This window comes from Euwallacea similis, chromosome 19, assembly GCF_039881205.1.
Source record: "Euwallacea similis isolate ESF13 chromosome 19, ESF131.1, whole genome shotgun sequence".
Lineage (NCBI taxonomy): Eukaryota > Metazoa > Arthropoda > Insecta > Coleoptera > Curculionidae > Euwallacea > Euwallacea similis.
In genome coordinates this window covers 2346484-2368597 of record NC_089627.1, presented here as the reverse complement: position 1 = coordinate 2368597, position 22114 = coordinate 2346484, and the positions used below count along the sequence as shown (strand labels likewise).

Sequence of the window (22114 nt, the reverse complement as noted above, 5' to 3'; positions counted from 1 at the left end):
ACTATACAAACTTATGTACAATAGCGGACAAAAGTTTAGAAACTTTTTAATTTTATGCAGTTCACTGGAGAATGTCTTTTCAGGGATCCCTCGTATGCATAAAATTGTTGTTTATGACAAACAGAAATCTCCTATTTATTTGTTTATTGTACATACATTCCTTAATTTTTTTAATAGGCAAAAACAATTTTTTGCTCGGACAAAAGTTTAGAAACTTTTTGTTTATCTTCAGTTATTGCAAAGTTTTACACAAGTTGTGAGTGAATCATTATCATACTATAAATATGGGTAAGGTTAAATGTATATCTCGGAATTTGAAACAAAAATTGTCCAATTATATGAAAGTGGTGAAAAACAAGTTCATATTTCAAAGTCTCAAAATTTGCAAAAGCGTCATCTCAAAGATTGTATCTGCTTATCGTAGTGGTAATAAAAGTTTTGTAACAGCGAAAAGTATAGGATTATCACGAAAAACTTTTGCTGCAGTTGATAAAGTCATAAAAAAAATCTCAGAAAAAGATCCACGTAAGTCCGCTCGACAAATTAACCAAGAAATTTCGGAACAATTTCATATCCAGTTGAGTGACAGGACTGTAATACGTCGACTATGTGCTGTTGGTTTATTCGGAAGGGTTGCTGTTAAGAAACCCCTTCCATCAAAGAAAAATATCAAGGCTCGTCTTCGTTTTGCTCGGGACCACCTGGAGTGGACTTGTGAAAAATGGCGCATTGTCCTTTGGAGTGAAGAAAGCCAATTTAAAATATTTGGATCAGATGAGAGACACTACGTAAGACGACTAAAAGACAAAAGATACGACGTAAATCCAAAGATGAAAGAGAAAAAAAAGAAGACAAAAAAGTACCAAGTACCAACGATGAAACATGGAGGTGGCAGTGTTATGGTCTGGGGATGCTTTAGTCGGTATGGTACTGGACCAGTTGTTGAAGTCAAAGGAAGAATTGATAAATTCCAATATCGGGACATCTTGGAGAATCAAATGTTGCCTTTTACAGAATACGAAATGCCTCTTCGTTGGAAATTCCAACAAAATAATGATTCCAAGCATACTTTGAAACTTGTCAAAAATTGGTTATCAACAAAGAAGGTGGATTTAATTGACTGGCCGTCACAATCACCAGATTTAACTCCTATTGAGCACTTGTGGGAAATATTAGATCGTCGTATTCGATTGAAAAATATTCAAAATAGAGCCAAACTTCTTGGTATCATAATGAACGAGTGGAAAAACATTCCTGAAGAAATGTGTGCCAAACTTGTAGATTCAATACCCAGAAGATGTCAAGCAGTAATTAATGCAAAAGAATATGGAATCAAATATTAATTTTTACTTTTTTTCGTAACAGAATTCTTTTGTAAATAGAAGTTTCTAAACTTTTGTCCGTTCCAAAAATAAAATATTCTTCTATTTCTTTATATATTAAATTTAATAATTAAATATATCAAACAATCAACCTTCTGAAAGGTTACCATTGTATATCAAAGGTATCATAATAACTTGCAACTTGTTTCAACTAATTGAAAAATTGAAAAATTTCTAAACTTTTTCCGCCACTGTAGATGATTATAAAAGAAAATTGATAGGTTTTTTCTGATGGAATAAAACACCCTGACTACTAGGTGGGCTGTTATACCCCACACCCCAAAATACCACATTTGACATGTATTACCAACTCAAATTTTCTAAATCCCCAGGTACCTAGCCCCCAATCACCGCTAAAAGCTCTAATCTTTACGTCTCACCCAAACCATTGGGAAAACTTTTAAGCAAAGGCATCAAAAACCTTCTCAAATCCCCAGGTATCTACCAGGGAAAAATTAAAGAAATTTATTCTGAAATTTTTTTTTATTTCTCCAAAAAAGCTACTTTGCACAACATATGACGAGTTGGAGGAAGACGTTTAGGTGCATCTTTCCTTTTTAAAAAATATTGGATTTATCTAATAAATTTTTCATTATTATTATTGTATATATTGTTAATACTAATACACTACTTCAGTTAAGTGGGCCCAGACTGCCCGATAACACTCCTGAATCTTCAGTATAACCGCAAGAATATAAAAGAATTTTTTTAATTGTAATATACAATTTAGCTCAGAATCAATAAGGGTTCAAGATATAGAAGACTGGAACAAAAAGTGAAGCTATAGATAAGATATTCTGCATCTTTATCAAAAATAAGTTATTTATAAAGACTTACAGAATGTTAGCGGTTGTATTATAGGATTATAGTTAACATTTTATCAACTATTATATTATAATTATAATTCCTATTTCACCTGTTTGCTCTAATGAGCTTTCGGAAGGCGTTTTTAGAAGCCTCACTTCCAAATATGATGTCCAAATGATGATTTGGCTCAAACATTTCTAATCTTAAAGTCGCTGGTTTGATATTTACCACGTTTTCGTCGTTGGAGAAAGGAATGTGTAAAGGATTATCACCATACATATATTGCTGGCATCGGTCCTGGTGTTATAATTATTACATTTTTTTGTGTGGTTGATAAATTGCTTCGTATGTCCCCTGATGCATATAATTTGTACCTACACTGTATTGATTCGCTATCTTTGCTCATGTAGAACGATTGTTAATCATTTTATAGCTTATTTTATCAGTAGTAAAAAGTGGAATAACATAACATGAACATAACCTTCCATTCTATGTTTAATGACGTTGAATGAACACAAACAATTTTCTCCGCAACCGAGCTTGATAATTTCTTTCATAGATGGCGCTCGCTATTTAAATTAGTATAGATAGATTATTTTTATTTTTAAAAAATCCAACCATTATGTATTTTTCAAATAACTTCTTTATAGGTAAATTAACTATGTGTACACCTGGGGATTTAGAAAATTTGAGTTTGTAATAGGTGCCAAATGTGGTATTTTGGGGTGTGGGGTATAACAGCCCACCTAGTAGTATCCTGTCCATAAAATTGATATAAAAACTATATTTGTTTTATCCGTTGTATAATCCTATTCGAATTTTATAAAAATATATGTAACTTTTTCTATATGCATACAAGCGTTTTGTAAATATTTTTCCATTTATAACATATAGATAATATATATTTTTAAATTACATTCAAATAGGGAAATAACACTTGTAGTGGACTAGCTCCATTTGGTCTAAAACAAAAACATTTCGTTTAATTTTCAATATTTTATTTTTTTTAATAAGTAAGTATAAGATAGTATTAAACAAATCCAAAAAGTTCAATTGGTTCGAGTTTAAATCGTGACTTGTTAAGGCAATTCACGATCTTCAGTTTCTTCAATTAGGGTTAATTTTATAAAATTCCCTCGTCCGTTTGTCCTTTTGCAATATTAATATCATATTTTTATTTGCCACTAAATTCAATAATTCCATTATTTATAGAGCAAAAAATATTCTCTCATTTCTCATCTACGAGGTATATATTTAAAAGAATATAATATACATATAATAAAAATCTTTGCCTTTATTTACATTAATTATTACATAGAGCTTTGGCCAAAAGTATTTGCCACTTATGTTAAAACTCAATAATTTTAAATTATTTTATATTCGAGATAAAAGGAAAATACCAGTTGATCAAAATAGGAATATTTATTAAAATATAACATTAAACATTAATATTATATTTAGTAGAAAAACCTTTAACTTTAATAACAGCGGCGATTCTTTTGGGTAAATTTGACACTAAACGTCGGCATTCTTGTGGAGTAATATTATGCCACTCCTGAATCAAAACATTTTCTAGTGATTCTTTTGATGTAATAGAGTGTTCTCTAATTTTGCGCTTCAGTATCGCCCAAAGATGTTCAATGGGGTTGAGGTCCGGTGACTGAGGAGGCCAATCTATGACTTCAATCCCATTATCCGAGAACCACTTCATTGTCGTTCGTGATTTGTGACATGTCGTGTTGTCTTGCTGAAAACGAACGTCATCCATGTTGGTGTCACCAAACATTTTATTGAAACACGATTCTAGTGCCGTTTCCAGTACTTGAATATATTTTTTTGAATCCATTCGGTCCTCACACACAACGATTTCACCCACCCCGTATGCTGACATACTACCCCATACCATTATACTTCCTCCTCCGTGTTTTTTATGGTTGGTACGATATATTCTGGCTTGTATTCTTCGCCTATTCTGCGTCTAACAAAGGTTGCACCCGCGGCACCAAAAACCTTAAATTATTCCAAAAATCACTAAATATTTAAAGGATGACTAATAGGAATTGTACTTGTTCCTCTATTACTATAGTGTAATTGAAATAAATTTAGAATTCATAAAATATTCATTCACAAAATACCTCGAAGTTACACTCGTCCAACCACATGATATTTGAGCAATCCTCTTTAATGAAATTTTTATGTTGAATACACCACTGCAAGCGTTTTTTTTAATTATTTTCTGACAGCCACGGTTTTTTCCTTGCTTTACAACCTTTGAGCCATATTGAGGCATGTTGAAGCCGTCTCTTGACTGTTCTGCCAGAAACTTTTTTCTCAGTGCCCCCGAATAATTTTACAGCCAGCTCAGATGTGTCTTTCCGATTTTGTAAAAAAGTGCGTACCAATTACCGATCTTCTCTTGCACTTGTACGTTTTTTTCCACTTTTTTAAAAATTTTCATGACTTTTTCATTTTTTATAATGTTTTAATCTATATTTGACAGTATTATGAGGACACTTGACTATTTTTGCGATTTGTGTTTTATTTTTACCTTCCTCAAAAAGTAATTGAATTTTTATACGTTTTGCTGAATCTAATTCTCTCGGTTTTGGCATTTTTGTCAAAAATAAGAGATTTCTTTAGAATAAACGACTATAAGCTAATAATTGTTAATCGATGTGCACACTACTAGTGACCGAGTAAAATGAATACCTATAAGTAAAATTCAAGTTTGTTGCTGTAACTGTGTCGCGACTTGTTCTCGCATGTTTATGATGAGATGCTTCATTTACGTTATTCAGGTGATCGCACCGATTAATAATAAAATACAAAATAATTGCTTAGAGTCAAAAAAAATAAAATTTCTAAGAATTGAGAGGGGTGACAAATAATTTTGGCCAAGGCTATATAAATTTAATGGTAAATTGTCTATAAACTCGGTAACTGTTGTCTTCAAAATGTTCAAATATTTTCCACTGTTTAATTTTTCTCCGTAAATAAAATACTTTAGTTTATTATCCATAATTAAACAAAACACGTTAAAACTAAATTTAACTTGAAACCCCCTTCGTCGCAAAATTTTTGAGGAAGGCCAAATGTGATTATTGCGTCTGTTAAATATCCCTTCTCGGGAAAATTTGGCTTCTTCCATCCAAATAATTTTTTTCAAAAAGGTTAGATCTTCCTGAGTTCTCATCAAAATGATTTCACAATAATTTATCCATAGTTGTGCACCACCAGGAAGAAGTTATTGTACTATAATGAATTTATAATTATGAAATTTATTCTTTAAAATGCGTTGGATTGATGAGTAGAAAATTTCCAAATCCCTTTGTACATATTGATAATGACGCATGTGAAAAGGCATAGAAATACGCGAGCACGTGTGTCTCATTTCGTTGTTGTGTGTGCCAATATTTCTCCAGAAATTTTCCAGAATGTGAGGGCTGAATTTGAGAATAGACTGTTGATAGATTGCCAGGGAGTACAAAGTGAACATTTCGAACGCTTATTTAGATAATCTGTACCTTTTTCAATAAATGTTTCTCTTTTTGTATTTTATTTTCTCTCCAATCGCTGAACCGATTTTAACAAAAAGTAGTTCGCTGAAAAGGAAATCAAGTTCCCTTTAAAACGGTATGTAACATGACCCCCCTTTCCATTTGAAAAAATTGCGTTGACAGCGCCCTCTCCAAGAGTGTTTACGTGACACATGTCATTTGTTCATTGGAAAGTAGTAGATGTGACCCTAAATCGAACAAAATTTACCTAAGTTCAGATCTTCCTTGATTAAAAAAAAGAAGGGGGGGTACTTTTAACGTCCGCACTGAATGTATGTATTCTTATGTTTTGTTCATTTGTAGCAATAATTCAAGTCCCGGGAAAAACAGTGATTTGGTAAGATAGACGCTATCCTAATGAGTAACTGCATTCTTTGGCTGACAGTGAGTTTGGAAGTCCTCCACATCAAGATTTGTCAACATTGTGAAGAACAAGATTCACAGATGCGTTTTCGTGGTAATAACGCAAAATTACTAAATTTTTTTATATTTATAACTTTTTTCATTACATTTTTTAGAATAAGTGGAAAATCTATTTCGCTTTTGTTCACAAATACAGTTTTTATATCAATTTTACAGACAGGGTGTTTTACCTCATCGGAAAAATGTATCAATTTTCTTTCAAAATCATTTACATAAGTTTGTATAGCATGCCTTCTACCTTAAAAAATAGGGGAAAATCTTTGCTTTTAAAATATATTTTTGAAAACAAAGCAAAATCCCTAAAAAAGTGTTGTGTAGTGAAGGGGTCTTACTAAGAGTTTTATGAATTACATAGATGTTTTGCAATATAGTAAATCCGCTTAAATACATTGGTAAGTATAATTGTGGTTTATTAATGATTTTTAAGTGACCTAAACAATGAGAAGGAAGATTTTGCAGAAAAACTTTCACGTGCTTATATCGATTTATGATTTCTTTGAATTTCTCTGTATATGTTTACATGAATAATGAATGCGCGAGATCTACATAATCCAATAATAAGGACCCAACAGTGTTATGCAATGTATGATTTGTATGAGACATTGAAACTTTCCAATATTGTAATGGCAGTATATAAAATAATATATAAAATAAAAATTATACAAAGTGTTTTAAATTGCAATTGCGAAAATTTAGCCATTTATATGTCCGAAAAACCCTCCGTTACTAAATGAAGGGGCGCCAAAGTGTAATTTAAAAAAATTAGATAGTCAGTAGCGTTCGTGCCAGAACGTCAATGAATATTATATTAAGAAAACAGTTGACACGCTATTACTTTTTGTGCGTAAGTGTAAACGAAGACTGTACTCAGTGACTAATAGAATAGATCCAAGATTAGAGAAATAACTTAAGAAATAACGTCTAACAATTATAGCCATATCAGAAGCATATTGCATAAACATTAATCTATGATGTGCTTTACATAAGTCGTAACTCGTCGTTACGGTTTCCAAGAAGCAGCACCGACAACATCTGACCCATATTGAAAGTTGTTTGGCTTGAAGCTTGAATCATCCGCCTTAAATATTTATTATTCCTTCTGTCCCAGTTTGCAAATTGCGATGGAGACCGCGCGTTTTGCAAAAAGTAAACGTGCTAATTTCAATTCGGTAACTGTAATTCTCGACACACCACGCCTTAATTTATTTGGAAGTTAGTGTAGAAAAAGCTAGTTGTAGCCGTGTTGATAAAAAAGTAAATACTTAAGTGCTAATTTAATTGTGTCTGCATTATCTTATTGCAGATTGTTTTTATTTATTACGGCGTTCGTGACATTAAAAGCCAGGCAATTATAATGTTTTATGCTCGCATTATTCAAATCTGAAAAGACAATGCCTGAGATAATGGTCCCAAATTAACTTTTAAAGTAATGTCATAGCTCTGCACGCCCCTACTCAATATTGATATAATTAGAGAAAAAAAATTCTTTGAAGTTCTGTGGAATTTTCAAATACTACAGCCTTCCAGTTAGTGAAACTATCAATGTATGTTAAGCAATTTCGAATTTAAATATTGATTTAACCAATACCACCGCTGTCTATAATGACGTCAACTTACGGGGCCTATGCCATAGGTATGGCATCGATTCTTAAACACTCGGCAATACTAAAACTCTGTGGTGCACCACTCGAGAGATCTATCGTCTTCTCCTAGAACCTGCACCGACAAGTAGCACTGTCAGGAAAGTTTCACTTGACGGGTGACAGTGCCGAACTAACAGAAAAGGTTCTTAGTCTTTAAAAGGAAAAACAATCCTCTAAAAATCCCTTTCTTGAACTTTGTCGAGATAAAATACCACATCACCCTTAGTATTAGAAATACCAAGCTATGATTTTTAATTTAGTGCAAATCTTAACTCTGTGCAAAATAAAGTGATTTAGTAAGAAAAGCGCGTATTTAATCTACTGGATCAGTTTTTCTGTCGAGTTGAATACTGATCTTTCCTACGTGTCTATCGTAAACTATAATGCAGAACGAACCCGCTCACTCCAGGTGCACGCTACACAATAGTGTATTAAGCAGGTAATAACCGACATCTCAATCGGTAAACGCACGCACACATAACCCTGACAACTCTCCTAAATGTCAGAGTCTGTTTAATCCTAACCTAAAAATTTCAAATTTGTATTTATAACCCAAACAATTTGCATTACTTTAATTTGTTTTAATTGTTTGTTATTAATATTAAGTGACATAAAACATATTTCAACTAGATCCCATTCATTTTACTTAATGTAATTTCATTAAAGGGCTATGGATGAAAACAGAGAGGAAAAACACAAGACAATACATGGTTTTCGGGAAGAGGCATTTCTCAGCAAATTCTGGAAATCTCTTAATATTGGTCTCCAAATGGATGTAGAAGATGTGCTAAAACAAGTTGATGATCTGCACAGTCTTAACTACATCGACTTTGCTAAGATTTGGCAAGCCAAGCAATTTACACTAATATATGCGTAAGTTAATCTTTTGAAACTCCACAAGCACTTTCCTAGTATGATGAAATGTCGACCTTGAAAAAAAATTCTGTCACCCAGGTTTCTAATTTTCATTCTTATATATAAAAAGTATTATTTGCCAGTGGTTCAAATATTCTTGTTGCATAGAATATCCTCCATAAATCATTTAAAAAAAACTACACAATAGATAGTGTACAGTAATTTACTATTCACTAACAAACATCTAACTAAAAAGATAGAATAGCACCAGACTTGCCACTGATGTTTCAATATCTGCTTAAATTTTTTTAAGACTTTTTGCTTAAGTCCAGCAAGTGCTTCATTGGCATATCCTTCAATGTTCTGTCCATATGTGTTAGATATTAACCCCAATATTAGCTAATAGAGAATTATGGACAAAGAATTAATTAATTGATTTATAACTTTATATTTTACAATATACAAGTGTTTTATATGTTTGATTTTAGGAACACTATGTTTTTTGAAATGCAGATTGTTGAAATCTTTTTTTGTTCCAGCAATTTATATCATGTACGACTAATTAAAATATTTTGTGAGGTAGCCTTTAACACAATTAAAAAATATTTATTCTCAGAGTCCTTCAGCTACAGACAAATAGGGGCATTTTATTTATTATATGGGATGTACTATAAACAACCAATAAGGTAAGTATTTGGTGCTAGTATCTAGTATGCTGTTAGTAAATCATGGCTGTACTGTTATGCTAAACAAACTTTTAATTTAACCTCCAACTTACATTACTTGCATAACTACTTTAAATACTGTGGATGATCAGAAAAAAGCTTATTATCAATGCCTAAAATTATTTTACTCCATGTTAGTAGATATAAAACAATTCACCTGATTAAAAATTTTAAAAAGAAGTTATTTAACTTCTTAGTTCAGGACCATGTTGTTTGAAGAGACCTCTATAAGTACTCTTTTCAGGTACAATATAAAGTACTAACATTTTTTACATATAAGCAATGAAAAATACTTCTTTGTTATTTTTCACCAATTATTCTTATCAATTAGCTAATGCATTTTGTAGAAAGTACACCCAAATTCGCTTAACATTAGGAGAATTTGAAAACCTGAAAAGTACTATAAAACAAATGGCAGCAATGGGTCAGTATGACGCAGTTTATATTTATTCCAAAATGAGATGTGATGAGGTCTTTGAATATGTTGCAACACCTAAGCCCTTAAGTAGATATCTATTATAGTTAACTTCATAACTGCACAACGTAAAGTTTATTTCAGTTTTGCCAATCTGGCCTTATACCAACTTTATACAGGATTTCAACATAAAAACGCGCCCTCAGACGACTTCGCTTACGAAATTTCGGGACATATTTAGTGATAGTACTTTTCTTACGTTAGAAGATACATGCAAGAAGTATGACACACAATTGACAGAATTTTCCAGTAAGAACTTTTCATGATACTTAAGTTCAGATGACTTTTAGACAAGATATATTAATCATCTTGTTTCCCCTTAAATCGCAATAAAAATGTTTTTATTCAATAATATTTTTAGAGCAAAACAAAGGATTGCAGTCATTTAAATCGAAGTTTCTTAATGAAATGACGAATATCTATGAAGCTATATATGGACCAACATTAATTCAAACGGCTCCAGTAGTGGAAGATCAAAGTACAAGCACTTCCAATGAGATTCTGGCCAGTAGGCGAAGTATTCGAATGAAAGCCTTGCAGTTGCAAAGTAGCCAGTACAGAGGGACGAAGGAAGTTATAACGTCTTTAGATTTAGAAAATGATAATTAAAAATAAATAAGGCAGGAAAAAATTCTTGTTTTTTTTTCTATTCCCTTATGTAAGAAGTATAAAAACTTGCAGTGTGACACTAAAAAGGGAAAGTTTATAATTGTAGACTGCAGTCTTCTTGACAATGGTGAATGTACAAGTCGTTAGTCATCAATTTAATTACACGAGCGAAGACCACCTGCTAAAATACACGTTCGACTATTTTCCTTGAATTATTTTTTAAAGTTTTTGAGTTATTTTGATTGCGTTTATTTTTGTTATTAAATCATATATGCGATAATGTGCTTTTCTTGTTATCCTTTCATTGGAATTTAGTGCACACTTTTTTTACTGCACCTTATCAAGAATTTAATAATACATCAACTATGCGACGAACCTGAGAAACTACCCAATATTTTGTTTTCATGTATATCAGCCTTTTTTTAAACGGTGCTAGATTGGCACGTTTTTCAACTCAATTGTCCTAGTAAATGCAATCGATTAAACAAGAAATATCGATGTATTTATTGTTCATTAGATAAAGTACTGTACACTATCAGTTTTCTCTTCAAGACGGTACCAAATTACCGCTAAAAACGCTGCCAATTTCATGTCAGTTTTCCTTATGTGAGTACCTATTTTTCCAAATCTGACCTAGTCCAAACGATAGTCTCATTCAGTGAACAAAGATTACAGGACTTAATACAATCCTTCACTATTGAGAAAAAAAACACGTTACATATCTCCAGATATTTTTTTAAATACATTAAACAAATATAGATTAATACCTATTTACTAAATAAATATGCACATGGTGATTTTGTCAAATATACAAAATATGAAAAGTAAAAATTGAGAAAGTTCAGCCTAAAATTCGAGAGTAATAAAATATGCATCGAACTGCAATACTACTTTTTCATGTATACCATGCACCAGGTATAATGTTAATTTAATTTAATTACAATTCTAGATACACTTCAGCAATGCAATAAATTGAGATTTACAGATAAGACCAGAGTGAATGTAACTCTATTATTAAAATTATATCAAAATAATTAATTTAATAAATATACGCAGTATTTTATGAAAATGTATAATAAGTTGTATGTGTGCAATATTTATATCTTTGGGCAAACATTGCTACAAAATCACCTGCACCTGTGGTTTACACTGAATGAATACTTATCACTATTATCGAACACCTAAACATAAAAGAAAAATATTCACAAAAGCGTTAGTTGTCTTCAGTCTATGATAATAAAAGCAGATAAACTCACTGTTCAATAAGCAAAATGAGTAGAAAATACCATTTGAACATGCAATAATTTGAAAATAAAACATAAAATGATCATGATTTTTATAGATGAAGTAAATCATTTTAAGCTTAAATGAACAATAAAGACAAACGAAACGCGTGTGATTGCATTAAATAGTAAAATATTATATAATCCAATGTTTATTGAATAATAACGTGTATGTATTCATAGTCATTAACATAATATAATATTATGCTCTCTAATTCCCAACCCATAACCGGAATGATGCCTATACCGAAAATTAGACCACGGAAAAATATTAATATTGAAAACTCAATAAAATAATTGCACAGCCCGTTAAGTTTGTACTCATAATTATTTTATTGAATTCCTTAAAAAAGGACTAGTAGTAAAAACGAAATCACAGCCTTAGTTGCAAACTTTTGGGTCAGACTTCATTTTACTTTATCATTGCGTCCGCTCAATGCAACAGATGATGTCAAGGCTTAAAACAACTTAGTAGGATTTATTATTTGTTGTTTTTTTTTTTAGGAATAAAAGAACATTACTAAACTTAGAATTAAAGAGATTCAAATAATAAAAAAGAGCTTCAAAAGGGTGTTTTGTTCGTGATAAGAGAAAACCATTATCAAATGAAACAGTCTAAATTAGGTCAAAATAACATGAAAAACGCAAACAGCAATTTTGTGGATTTTCTTGGCCCAGAAAAATGAGTATCTTCTTTGTGGTGTTAAACGAATTTATTGTTAGTTAAAAGTATCTACATCGTATTTACAAGGTGTTTATCACAGACTCATTATCGAAAAGCACCCACGAATGTCATGCTATTATTTTGTGCGTTGGACCGTATCGGAGGGCGGATGCCTACGTGACTAAAACCTGTACTTGCTGGTGGAATGCAGTTTAATTTTACTACAAAACTTCAAAAGATCTATAAACACGTAAATTATACGGAAAACTTGACTCAGTATTGTTAAGGTCACTGCCCAGATTCATCAATATTATGACTCAAAGAGTATTTCAGACTGTTGCCTCATATTGTTCAACCAAATTAATAGCATGACTATTGGAACTTACATTCAGTCAATTAAAAGATCTTAATGATGGCCGCTTGCAGCTTGTTTTCTACCTTAGTAAATTATAATTTTATTTTATTAGGAAAATACACATTTTGAATTTAAATGAAAGCTGCAAAACCACTCTATGAACTTGACACGCCTTTTTTAAACTACAATTATCTATATAAATCACGTATTTTAGTGTCAAGTTCACATATTTCTTTTCTTTAATTTAGATTCTCGAATCTTTGTCTATAAACTCGCTCACGGTGTTGCGGGTCAAACACGTATTTGATGTCCCTTTCGACTCTGAGCGCTCTGTCTCTAAATCTGCCTCTGTCTCTGGCATACATCTCCCAGGGCCCTTTTCTCGCAGCTTGATAAGCGTATGACCATTTGATCATGGGATGTATTTCACAGAGTTTGTCCTCTGTTGCAAATTTCACCTGAAATGCCGAACTATACGATATATATACGATGGAAAAATGTTTGTTAGAAGATATAAATTTAGCATTTAAAGGGCAACCCATCATTAGTTTTTTAGAGAAATAAATAAAAGAAAAATATATCTATCTGAACAAAAAACATTTTACACAATTTAAAATACCGCTTTAAACCCCAAAATAATCCTTGTTTGGACTTTCACAAATAGTTAAAATATTTGCTTACTGCAAGTTAACTAAAGCAATAGTCTTTATCCTTCCATTTGGCATTTTTAATATCTGTGGCAATCAACCAATAATGATGTAACTTTAACAATAATTTGCTATTGGCTTTGTTAAATGATATTAGAATTGTTTTCTAGAAATAATCAATGAGTATGATGGTCGTTATGCCGTCGTTAGCTTATCACATTATAACTTAACGAAAGTATCAAGTGGGTAAATCAAAATGATCTATGTAACTTAATACTTATACAAATATATGATAAATATGTATAAAATAGAGAAATAATCATTAAGTGGGTACATTGTATCCTCTCATTCTTGCATTTTATTTACTAAGGACAAATAAATATTCATAAGAACAAGCACCTTGAACCAAATTATTAAATATGGGAGACAAGATAGGCTTATGGATGATAAGGAGGCCTTTGGTCACTGACCACAAACTTATCATGGCCTCTTGAAATAAAAGTAAGACATTTCAAATTAAGTTTGTTGGGTTCAAAAAAGGGAAATTTGGTTTTAATAAGCAATATGGTTACTCAAGATGCAAACAGAGTAATTTTAAAAATTTTGTAAACAAGATATCTTAGATGTCTTAGAGGTTTCTAACACTTAGAACTGACTTACCTACTGTAAAGTTAACAGAGTATTATTTTCACTAGAAACATTTTTTTTTAAATTTATTTTTATTACACACTGTACCTCTGGATAAAACTTCCAAAAGTTTTTAGTACATTTTTTATAAATGCTGTAAAAAAGTTATAAAGATTTGTCAAAAAGTGACATAATTTGGTAGCAAATTTTACTTTGTGAGAAACTCGACCTGAGATGAGAAAGGGGAAAACAGTTTAAATACTTTAAGGTACTTCTTACTGAAAAATCTTATAATAGTGAAATTGATCGAGTTGTTTGTTACCCCTCAAAAAATTGCAGCACTCACTTTGTTAGTGATACAAATTTCTCCACTGGGGACCATAGCCTATCTAACACATACCTACCTTTTTACTAATATCTGCTCCTCTACAAAAGTCAACCTCATCATAGTCGCTAATACTCTGAGCTTCGGAATCATCATTCCAGCTACTCTCACTATCTGTGTTGCTTTCCCCATCAAAGCTTTCATCATCCTCCTCATTATCCTCATCATTCTGCTCAAACATTACAAAACTATCCTCACTTTCGCAAAAAGAAGATGCTTTTGGTAAATGAGGAGAAGTGCAGCCATCAAAGCCACCATTATCCTCCTCATGATCTTCAGCTTCATCAAAAACAATGAAGGAGTCTTCACTGTCTGTTATTGAGTATTTTCTGCTTCTGGGTAAAGGGGATGAAGATCTTATTGTTACTAGCATTTCTATGCTGTTTTTAGTCAAAGGAATGTCAATGTGTGGTGTAGGAATGGGTTTCTGTGATATAAAATCGTTGAGAATGAGGCTATGAAGTTTTGGACTGAAGGTAATATCCCGTGATTCGTTAGATATGTCCTGGGGCTTTTCAGCCTGCATTATTTCAGTGATTTCCTGTTGTCTCATGTTTTGCCTGGACATCTTGGACTTTCTCTTAAGCCCTTTTGATTTGTGCATTTCACTAGTATTCACGTTATACATATTTTTATCCAAATGAGTATTGCTTGTAGGTTCCTGCTGTTTTACTCCTTCAACACCACTAGGTATGACCTCAGGACACTTCTCTTTGATTGAGTCGATTATGTGGGGTCTCTGACAAGAATTTTTCATATTGTGATAGCTTGAAGATTCAACTGGCCTCGGCTGTGACTGGTACTTGTCAATTTTATTGACAAAATTAAGATTTTTAAAAGATTTAGGAAACATCATGGGGTCACAGGGTAACGTTCCAACTCCAAAATCTCTGTTCTGTTGAGTTTTTATCCTCTTTACTGACAACAAAGGAAGGCTCTGGGGACCCATCATTGAGGACCACATTATTTCGGTGAATACGCTTCTTTTAAATGCCACAACAACCTTGCATGAAACCAGCTGTGAAACACCAAAAGTTTAAATTCGTACTGTGACTAGTTCTCGGGTTGTTGGAACAATGGCCTTGGTTTTGCAAATGCAACTTTTTCTTTACTAGCCGGGATGTGTCGTCACCTGTAAAATCACAAGAAACACTTTGTACACTGTAATTTGCACTGGATGATACGATTGCAGTAAAATATGCCATTTTAATGAAATAGTAATAACAAATCTTGTTCAAAACACGATTCGTCTAGGCAGCCATTTTGTAGAGAAATCAAGAAGAAAAATGATGCGTTTATATTTCGTAGTAGGGGAAGTCGTTGCCATTCGATTATTTTCGGTATTGTCATATGCGTTCACTCGGGTTGGCTGCTGTCCAATTAGCAACTTCCTTTTATAAACAATGTTGCCGATCCCTCAATTTACTAATATCTCATAATTTACTCATGAAACGAACAAACAAAACTTATTGTAATTCTCTCATTTTAAGTCACACAAATTTTCGCGGATCACCATCATTTCCACATGAATCCAAAAACATATTGATACATAGTTAAGAAAATTAGCGACCATCCCCGATAATAACTGGTGATTCAGTGTTTGCGGTAAGCTGTAAATTAGGGTAAATGTGACAACGCTGAAGCGGAACTACTTCCCGCAATGTTTGTTTTGTTCTTCACTTCTCAGGAATTTGCTTGACATCACGTGTGTTTTTTCATTTGTGACGGAATTTCTAAATTCATTTTAAATAGATTTATTTATGTTCAAGTTATAAAAATGGACAAGGTGGTTCCAATTTGGAATGCCACACTTAAAGCCTGAAAATGTATAACATACATGATTGGTGACTAGGCGTATAATATGCGCTTATTAATTTCCTTCCAAACGTTTTATATTTACTCTTACTTTTTGAAATATGTGGCTCACAACCCATTCAATACATTAATTTTAAATTTCAGGCTTCCTGTCAATCACCCTGGTTTCAATATGTGATGCCAGATAGCTCAGGATTGTCCTCTGAATATCTACGTTTGATCCATGTGATGTTCGACATGTCCCTTGATAAATTTTGGAGGTGCGTAAAAAACTTTCATACCAGACGTGTATATCGACCGCAAATTCAAATTTCATATTATATTTTGGAACGTAAAAATTAATATAAAAAAGTATATAAACATTGACGGCTGGATTACCCCTTTATATAAATATCGACGCACTGGCACACAAACAGTAATTTTGGAAACTGTTTATTTTGCTTAATATCAATTTTTACAATAAAGACAAACTGTAACAAACAAACAACAACAATGAGTAAAACTAAATCTGTGTGTTGCAACTGAAGATGCACTGAAGAGTGTAGATTGTCCCCACCACTTACATCTGCGCCCCCAGTCGACACAAAGACCGAAAATGGCCGTGACAAATTTAGAGGCAAAAAGGGAAATTTCCTAGATCCTAGAGATCTCCTAAACAAATTGTAAATCTCAACTACTTTTTAGTATTGGTACTCTGTTGCTAGCTGGCATAAAGGCTTACGTAAGTGTACACATTTGCCAATATCATAAAAGTTTTCTAATTTTGCCTGAGGGGGCTGTGAGGCAATGGCACAGATCAAATTGACCCCCAGCACGTTCAGATGACGCCACCATTAACTATTATCCGATGTGGCTTCTCCATTGCTTCTCTTTTTTTTATTTGATCAATCCGATAGTACTGGGGGAAATCAAAGAAATCTTTCGCCATTTTAAGATCCGTAAAGCTCTTGGCCGCGATGGAATCTCCAGCAAAGTATTTAAAAATATGACGAGGAAAGGCGTTGTGACTCTGCGTTGTTTGTCAATGCCATTCTCAGGCTTCGACACTATCTCTCTAGGTGGAAACAGGGAATGGTGATATGTTCCATAAAAAGGGCAAAGACAAGAAATTTCTGTAAAAATGATCGGCCAGTTGCGCTCCCATGTGGGGCTGGTAAAGTTGTGGAAAAAATCAGACTGCGAAGATTGACAAACGACTGTACGCGCCGAAACGTCGTACCTATCGTGGTTTTAGGCTGCATTCATCAGAAATGCAGCTCTTGAAGAATATGGAAAAATGTCATGGAAGGCAGAACTAATCGGCTAACTTCCAGATTGGTCCTGTTGGACATAAAATGAGAATTTGACAGGGTAAGGCACGATGGGCTTATCTATAAAATGAGGATTTTAGGTATGTCGGCAGAAATATGCGAACTTCTCGAAAGTTACCTTAGGGATCAGAGAGTTGTCGTTAAAGTAGGTGCGTTTATTCTGCCCCCAGGAATCTGCAGGGAGTCTACTGCAATTACTAGGCGACATACAGAAGTGGCTTGTAACTTGCCGAATTAAGGTAAACCCCATTAAGTGCCAGGAAATCCTGTTGGGAAAACGTCGCGGAGACACACGAGATCCCTTAAAGATCGATGACATCGAAGTGTCGTGGCAAGACACTGTCCAATATCTGGGATTAAAACACTGACCTGCAGCCTCCATATAAGAGCCGTCGTTACTAAGACCAGGGGAACTGTTGCCTCACTATTCCTCCTGTTCGACCAAAGAAGTCGCATGTCCATTGATGCGAAACTGCCACTGATAAAGTCCATTATGTGTTCGATACTTACGCGTAGATCGGCTACAAAAGGACTTGATTCTTAGACGGATAGAATCGGCTGAAAGCATTTACTTCTGAATGGCGGTGAATGCTTTAATGCTAATCACCAACGAAGAAATTCATTCCAATTTGCATTGGCAGTCAGTACGCGACTTCATGAGAGTTAAAGCCGTCAAAACCTCGAAAAGGGCTGAAATACATTCTAATGGATTACTCAAGGAACTAGTGAATTACACACCGGAGACCGGAATAACTCAAACATAGAAGCGGCCACGGTGTCCGCTGTAGAATTCATTATCACAAAAACGTTAGTGACAAAAATTTCCGTCTTAGAGAAGTAAGGGCAAAATCAACCCGTAAGTTATGTTATGCTACAGCCAGTACAACTGGCAGACTATGAGATGTTTTTTAAGGGAAAGCGAATCTCAGGGACGACTGTCGAGCAGAGATCAAGGATTGATATGCACCGGGTCCGAAATCCTCAACACATGCGGTTTGTTAGTTGGTAAGAATTTCACTGTCTGGAGGTACCAGCTTCCAGTGTCGTCTCGAGAAGATTTATTTTTCTCAGGGTCGCGCTTTCATCCCCCCAAAAAAAAAATTCTTCGGTTTGGTGGAATGTTGAATAGAAGTCAAAGATGGGAAACATGAAAGTCATATGTATTTCACAACTGCTATCCAGAAGCTTTTGCTAATTATGTTTTACATCCGAATTAATTATATTTTTGTCATTTCCGAGGTTCCTATCATTCCAATAAATTCGTATTTAACGTAAATAATATTTGTTAACTTAACAAATTAAGGCAGCTACAGTTTGCTAACTATTAGTCTAACAAAAATGCATTATTTTACTACTGAACATTTTAATTTCGCTTGCACCTACTCCTACCGCCATTTTCAGAATTTTGCCCCAATAATTTCAATGTAAAATTAATTATTTTGTGTGCTATTAAGCCCTCTCGGCTGTAAAAGCCACAATGTTTAAAGTATTTTTTAGTTTTTTTCTATATTACTTTCCACATACGTTCTACCTTAGACTTACTTCTCCCGTGTTTGTTTCGCATTCTTGTAACGCTTTAAAAAGACTTATACATCAAAGTAATAAAACCACTTTTAAGCTAATATTTTATATTGAATAAATTTATATTTTACAAGTATTTTACAATTTTACACTGACTTACGTAATAAGTATAGAAAGATATATTAAAAAACTGTATAAGGTTCATGTAACGTGAAATAAATAAATATCCTTCACTTATCTAAATCTGGTTCACGTTAAAAGCTTCTCGAAAGGAAAAATCACAAGTTCGCACTTACAAGCTAATTGCCATGAAGAACTTGTTGTAAATTTAATAACAAATACATTACACGAATTAATTGTTAGAAATGTACAAAAACTCTTGGAATGCTTTTAATAAAGACCAGACAAATTTCATACATACAAACATTAAAATCTTAACTACGCACAAAAAAATTGAGTAAGAATTCAGTCGTTTTTCTAAATACATATAATGTATATGTAAAGACAGAACTAGCAATTGAGGACAGAGAATTTTCTTCGATTAAATTAAAAATAGGGATTTTTACACAGAAATATTCTACTGGCTTCAACTGCGAAATTAACGCAAACACTTGAGGCAGACATTAATAAAAATTTGTTGAATTGAAAAATGCGTTAATTACAAGGATTAATCAGAAAACACCGAATTATTGCTATCGATTTTTTTGGGGGTAAATGCTTATACTTTTAGAATTTTACCTTTAGACAACAGTCTTTTATATTTGTTTTTATTCTACGGACAGTTAATTTTACATTAAATTTTACTAGCTAACTTTTATTCATATGAAAAAATGTTTGTTACTCTTTACAGTTTAGGCTTTCGGGGAGTGTTAACACGGCTTTTTCGGGGGTTATTTTAAGTGACAACTTTCGTTCCTATTTTCGATTCGCTATTTCTTTGTGTATCCAAAACTTCGCTATAAATTTATTTATTTACAACATGTATAAGTTTTGATTATAGCCACGTAGAAAAGTCCAGTATACTTACGTATATTTGATTTAATCCTAACCTCCGTTGCGTATTTCATTAGGCAAAATCAACAAAACTTCCTCTGATAAGAATTAAAACATCTGTTATAAACATCTTATGTATTAACCTGATATGTGAAAAAATAATGCTTTTATTTTTCCTTAGCACAAGCTACTTACTTTTGGTGTTACGCCTTAAATGTTACTCGTGATTGACGAGAGAAAATGAATTGGGGGAAAAGGACTTATTTAGGTACTGAGTGTAACATTAAATCGAGGACCATTTTAAAGTCATACTTTACGCATGAGACTGCTGAATGAGATGTAAAATATTATAAATTCTATATATCATGCTATTACTCCCTTCACTGTTTCTACGATTTTGTGTTACACCCTTGATTGGATATACGAATTTAAAATCGCTGTTCAGAATTAAATTTCTTGGACATTCAAAATCTAATCTGGTCTTTTCTATTTTAACTAGGCAGTACCAGCAGTACCTTTTGAATATCTCAGCTCTTTTCATACCTTCAAACAAGTTTCGCCCTGTAAAATAAAAACAAAAACCACTACTAAACAAATAATAAACTCTAAAAATAAATCACATTGGTTTCTTGCATTACGCATTAAACAAAAAGGGACTCGTTCATTTTTCATCATCAGTTCACATGAGAATACTCTTACTTAAATTAAATAAATAATAAAGCGCAAGCTGCCGCACTATTAATTTACTGAAGCCGCCATCATGGTTTTGAACTCTTGGGTTCTTCAGGAATCCCATATAGATCAGAATACGGGTTTCTGGTTTTGGTTCAAAATCTGGCAAAATCTGTACATAACTCAATAGACGCGTCTTGATCACGACCGACTATAAACACCTGTTTTAGTGTGGAATTTTTAGCGTTTACGAGAAGTAGATAAAATGAATAAGTAAGAAAAATAAAATTACAAAATGGGAATTTGCAAGAAAATCTCTATATTGTAGTTTCATTACATCACATTCTTTGCATCTACTTTTGGTTAAACACTCAAAACTCCCAACTTAAGCTATTTTTCGCACAAAATAAATCTATTCATATAAACACCTGTCCAGACACAACTTTGTTTTGGACGTAAAGACGACACACAAATATTTAGGCTAAAAATTTGACACGACGAATGATGAGAGATTTCTAAAATTAAAGTAACAAGTCTTAAGGGAGCGGGTTCCTAAACCAGGAAGCCCTCATTGCCATTGACGCGAATTTGCGCCCGAATGTTCTGTACACTATTCATGATCTTCTTTTGATGACCCACCAGGGTGATTCCTAATTCCGTCAGTTCTTTTACAGTCAAGTTGACAACTGCATCCATGGAGTTGACCCCTCCCGCGTGGAAGTTCTCCAGGTATCGAGTCATTTTGATGGAGTTGAGCCAATCTTCGACGGAGGTGAATTGAGTCAGGTCGGGGGCGTCGGCTGACAAGGGATTCGTAGAGCTGCGAAAGTGGATTTTTGTAAGTAAGTTGGCGTATATTTTATAATACTTTATGATATAATGAATGCGAGGTTTGATGATAAATTGAACAGGACCTATCAGGTTCAGGAGAAGGCCTCTGATTTTATGTTAGTAATTGCTAAGTAGCAAGTCACGTAGATAAGTTAATGGCATCTTACTTGCTAAAAGAAAATAAACCTGAACTAAAGCTATTCGAAGTGGAGATATGTAAATGTAATTCCAAGCAATTCTCTATTCACATGCAACATCAAACATAACAAAAATGGATGCAAGTTATACCTGCCGCAGGGCATCGGCAACAGGTGATATCTTTAGTTCTATTTGATATGATTGTTAAACTTTGAGGGTACGTTTGAAGTAAAATTGCCCATGTATACCCACATACCCAAAGGGGCCCTAATTTTCTGTTTATAAAAGATCAAACGTATTACGTCACTGAAAGCAAAATTTCCCTTTTAGTGACGTATTGCAATCTGTTATTCGCATTCGAAAGGCACTTGTTCGAAAAAAAAATCATATTTAAAAA

General features: G+C 33.2%; 3 protein-coding genes across 11 annotated transcripts in view; 1 reads left to right on the top strand and 2 right to left on the bottom strand.

The window, feature by feature from the left end:
• Nucleotides 1-8401: 8401 nt before the first annotated feature.
• LOC136415258 (snRNA-activating protein complex subunit 1-like) lies at nucleotides 8402-10505 on the top strand. Its single transcript, XM_066399773.1, has 5 exons — nucleotides 8402-8685; nucleotides 9207-9353; nucleotides 9740-9897; nucleotides 9952-10116; nucleotides 10229-10505. The coding sequence occupies exons 1-5, from the start codon at nucleotides 8483-8485 to the stop codon at nucleotides 10474-10476; spliced, it is 921 nt and encodes a 306-aa protein (XP_066255870.1). The 5' UTR covers nucleotides 8402-8482; the 3' UTR covers nucleotides 10477-10505.
• Nucleotides 10506-12986: 2481 nt separating this feature from the next.
• On the bottom strand, nucleotides 12987-15721 carry PPP1R15 (Protein phosphatase 1 regulatory subunit 15). Of its 2 annotated transcripts, none has more exons than XM_066399423.1 (2): nucleotides 14457-15721; nucleotides 12987-13236 (listed from the first exon to the last, which is right to left on the bottom strand). In XM_066399423.1, the coding sequence occupies exons 1-2, from the start codon at nucleotides 15399-15401 to the stop codon at nucleotides 13018-13020; spliced, it is 1164 nt and encodes a 387-aa protein (XP_066255520.1). In that variant the 5' UTR covers nucleotides 15402-15721; the 3' UTR covers nucleotides 12987-13017. The 2 variants fall into 2 exon arrangements, with proteins under 2 accessions (XP_066255520.1, XP_066255521.1); XM_066399424.1 differs by having other exon boundaries at nucleotides 13125-13236; nucleotides 14449-15721.
• A 3452-nt stretch (nucleotides 15722-19173) lies between these two features.
• The window catches only part of Eph (Eph receptor tyrosine kinase), a 137920-nt gene continuing 134979 nt past the window's right edge, over nucleotides 19174-22114 (bottom strand). For 5 of the 8 annotated variants that reach the window (XM_066399767.1, XM_066399765.1, XM_066399766.1 and 2 more), the window contains one exon: nucleotides 21441-21568. Coding sequence is in view for 3 of the 8 variants with exons in the window: in XM_066399770.1 (XP_066255867.1) it covers nucleotides 21301-21568 (268 nt within the window). In the remaining 5 variants the exon portion in view is untranslated. Of the gene's footprint in view, nucleotides 21569-22114 lie in introns of all 8 variants that reach the window. The other 3 variants (XM_066399770.1, XM_066399771.1, XM_066399772.1) reach the window with 1 other exon arrangement.

What these genes read in the sequence shown, in the direction of transcription:
- LOC136415258 (XM_066399773.1), top strand. Translation starts at nt 8,483, where the DNA reads ATGGATGAAAACAGAGAGGAAAAACACAAGACAATACATGGTTTTCGG. An exon ending in CAATTTACACTAATATATGC is followed by an intron (nt 8,686 to 9,206) that starts GTAAGTTAATCT and finishes TTTTTGTTCCAG; the next exon opens with CAATTTATATCATGTACGAC. An exon ending in TACTATAAACAACCAATAAG is followed by an intron (nt 9,354 to 9,739) that starts GTAAGTATTTGG and finishes TGCATTTTGTAG; the next exon opens with AAAGTACACCCAAATTCGCT.
- PPP1R15 (XM_066399423.1), bottom strand. Translation starts at nt 15,401, where the DNA reads ATGTGGTCCTCAATGATGGGTCCCCAGAGCCTTCCTTTGTTGTCAGTA. An exon ending in GAGCAGATATTAGTAAAAAG is followed by an intron (nt 13,237 to 14,456) that starts GTAGGTATGTGT and finishes TCGGCATTTCAG; the next exon opens with GTGAAATTTGCAACAGAGGA.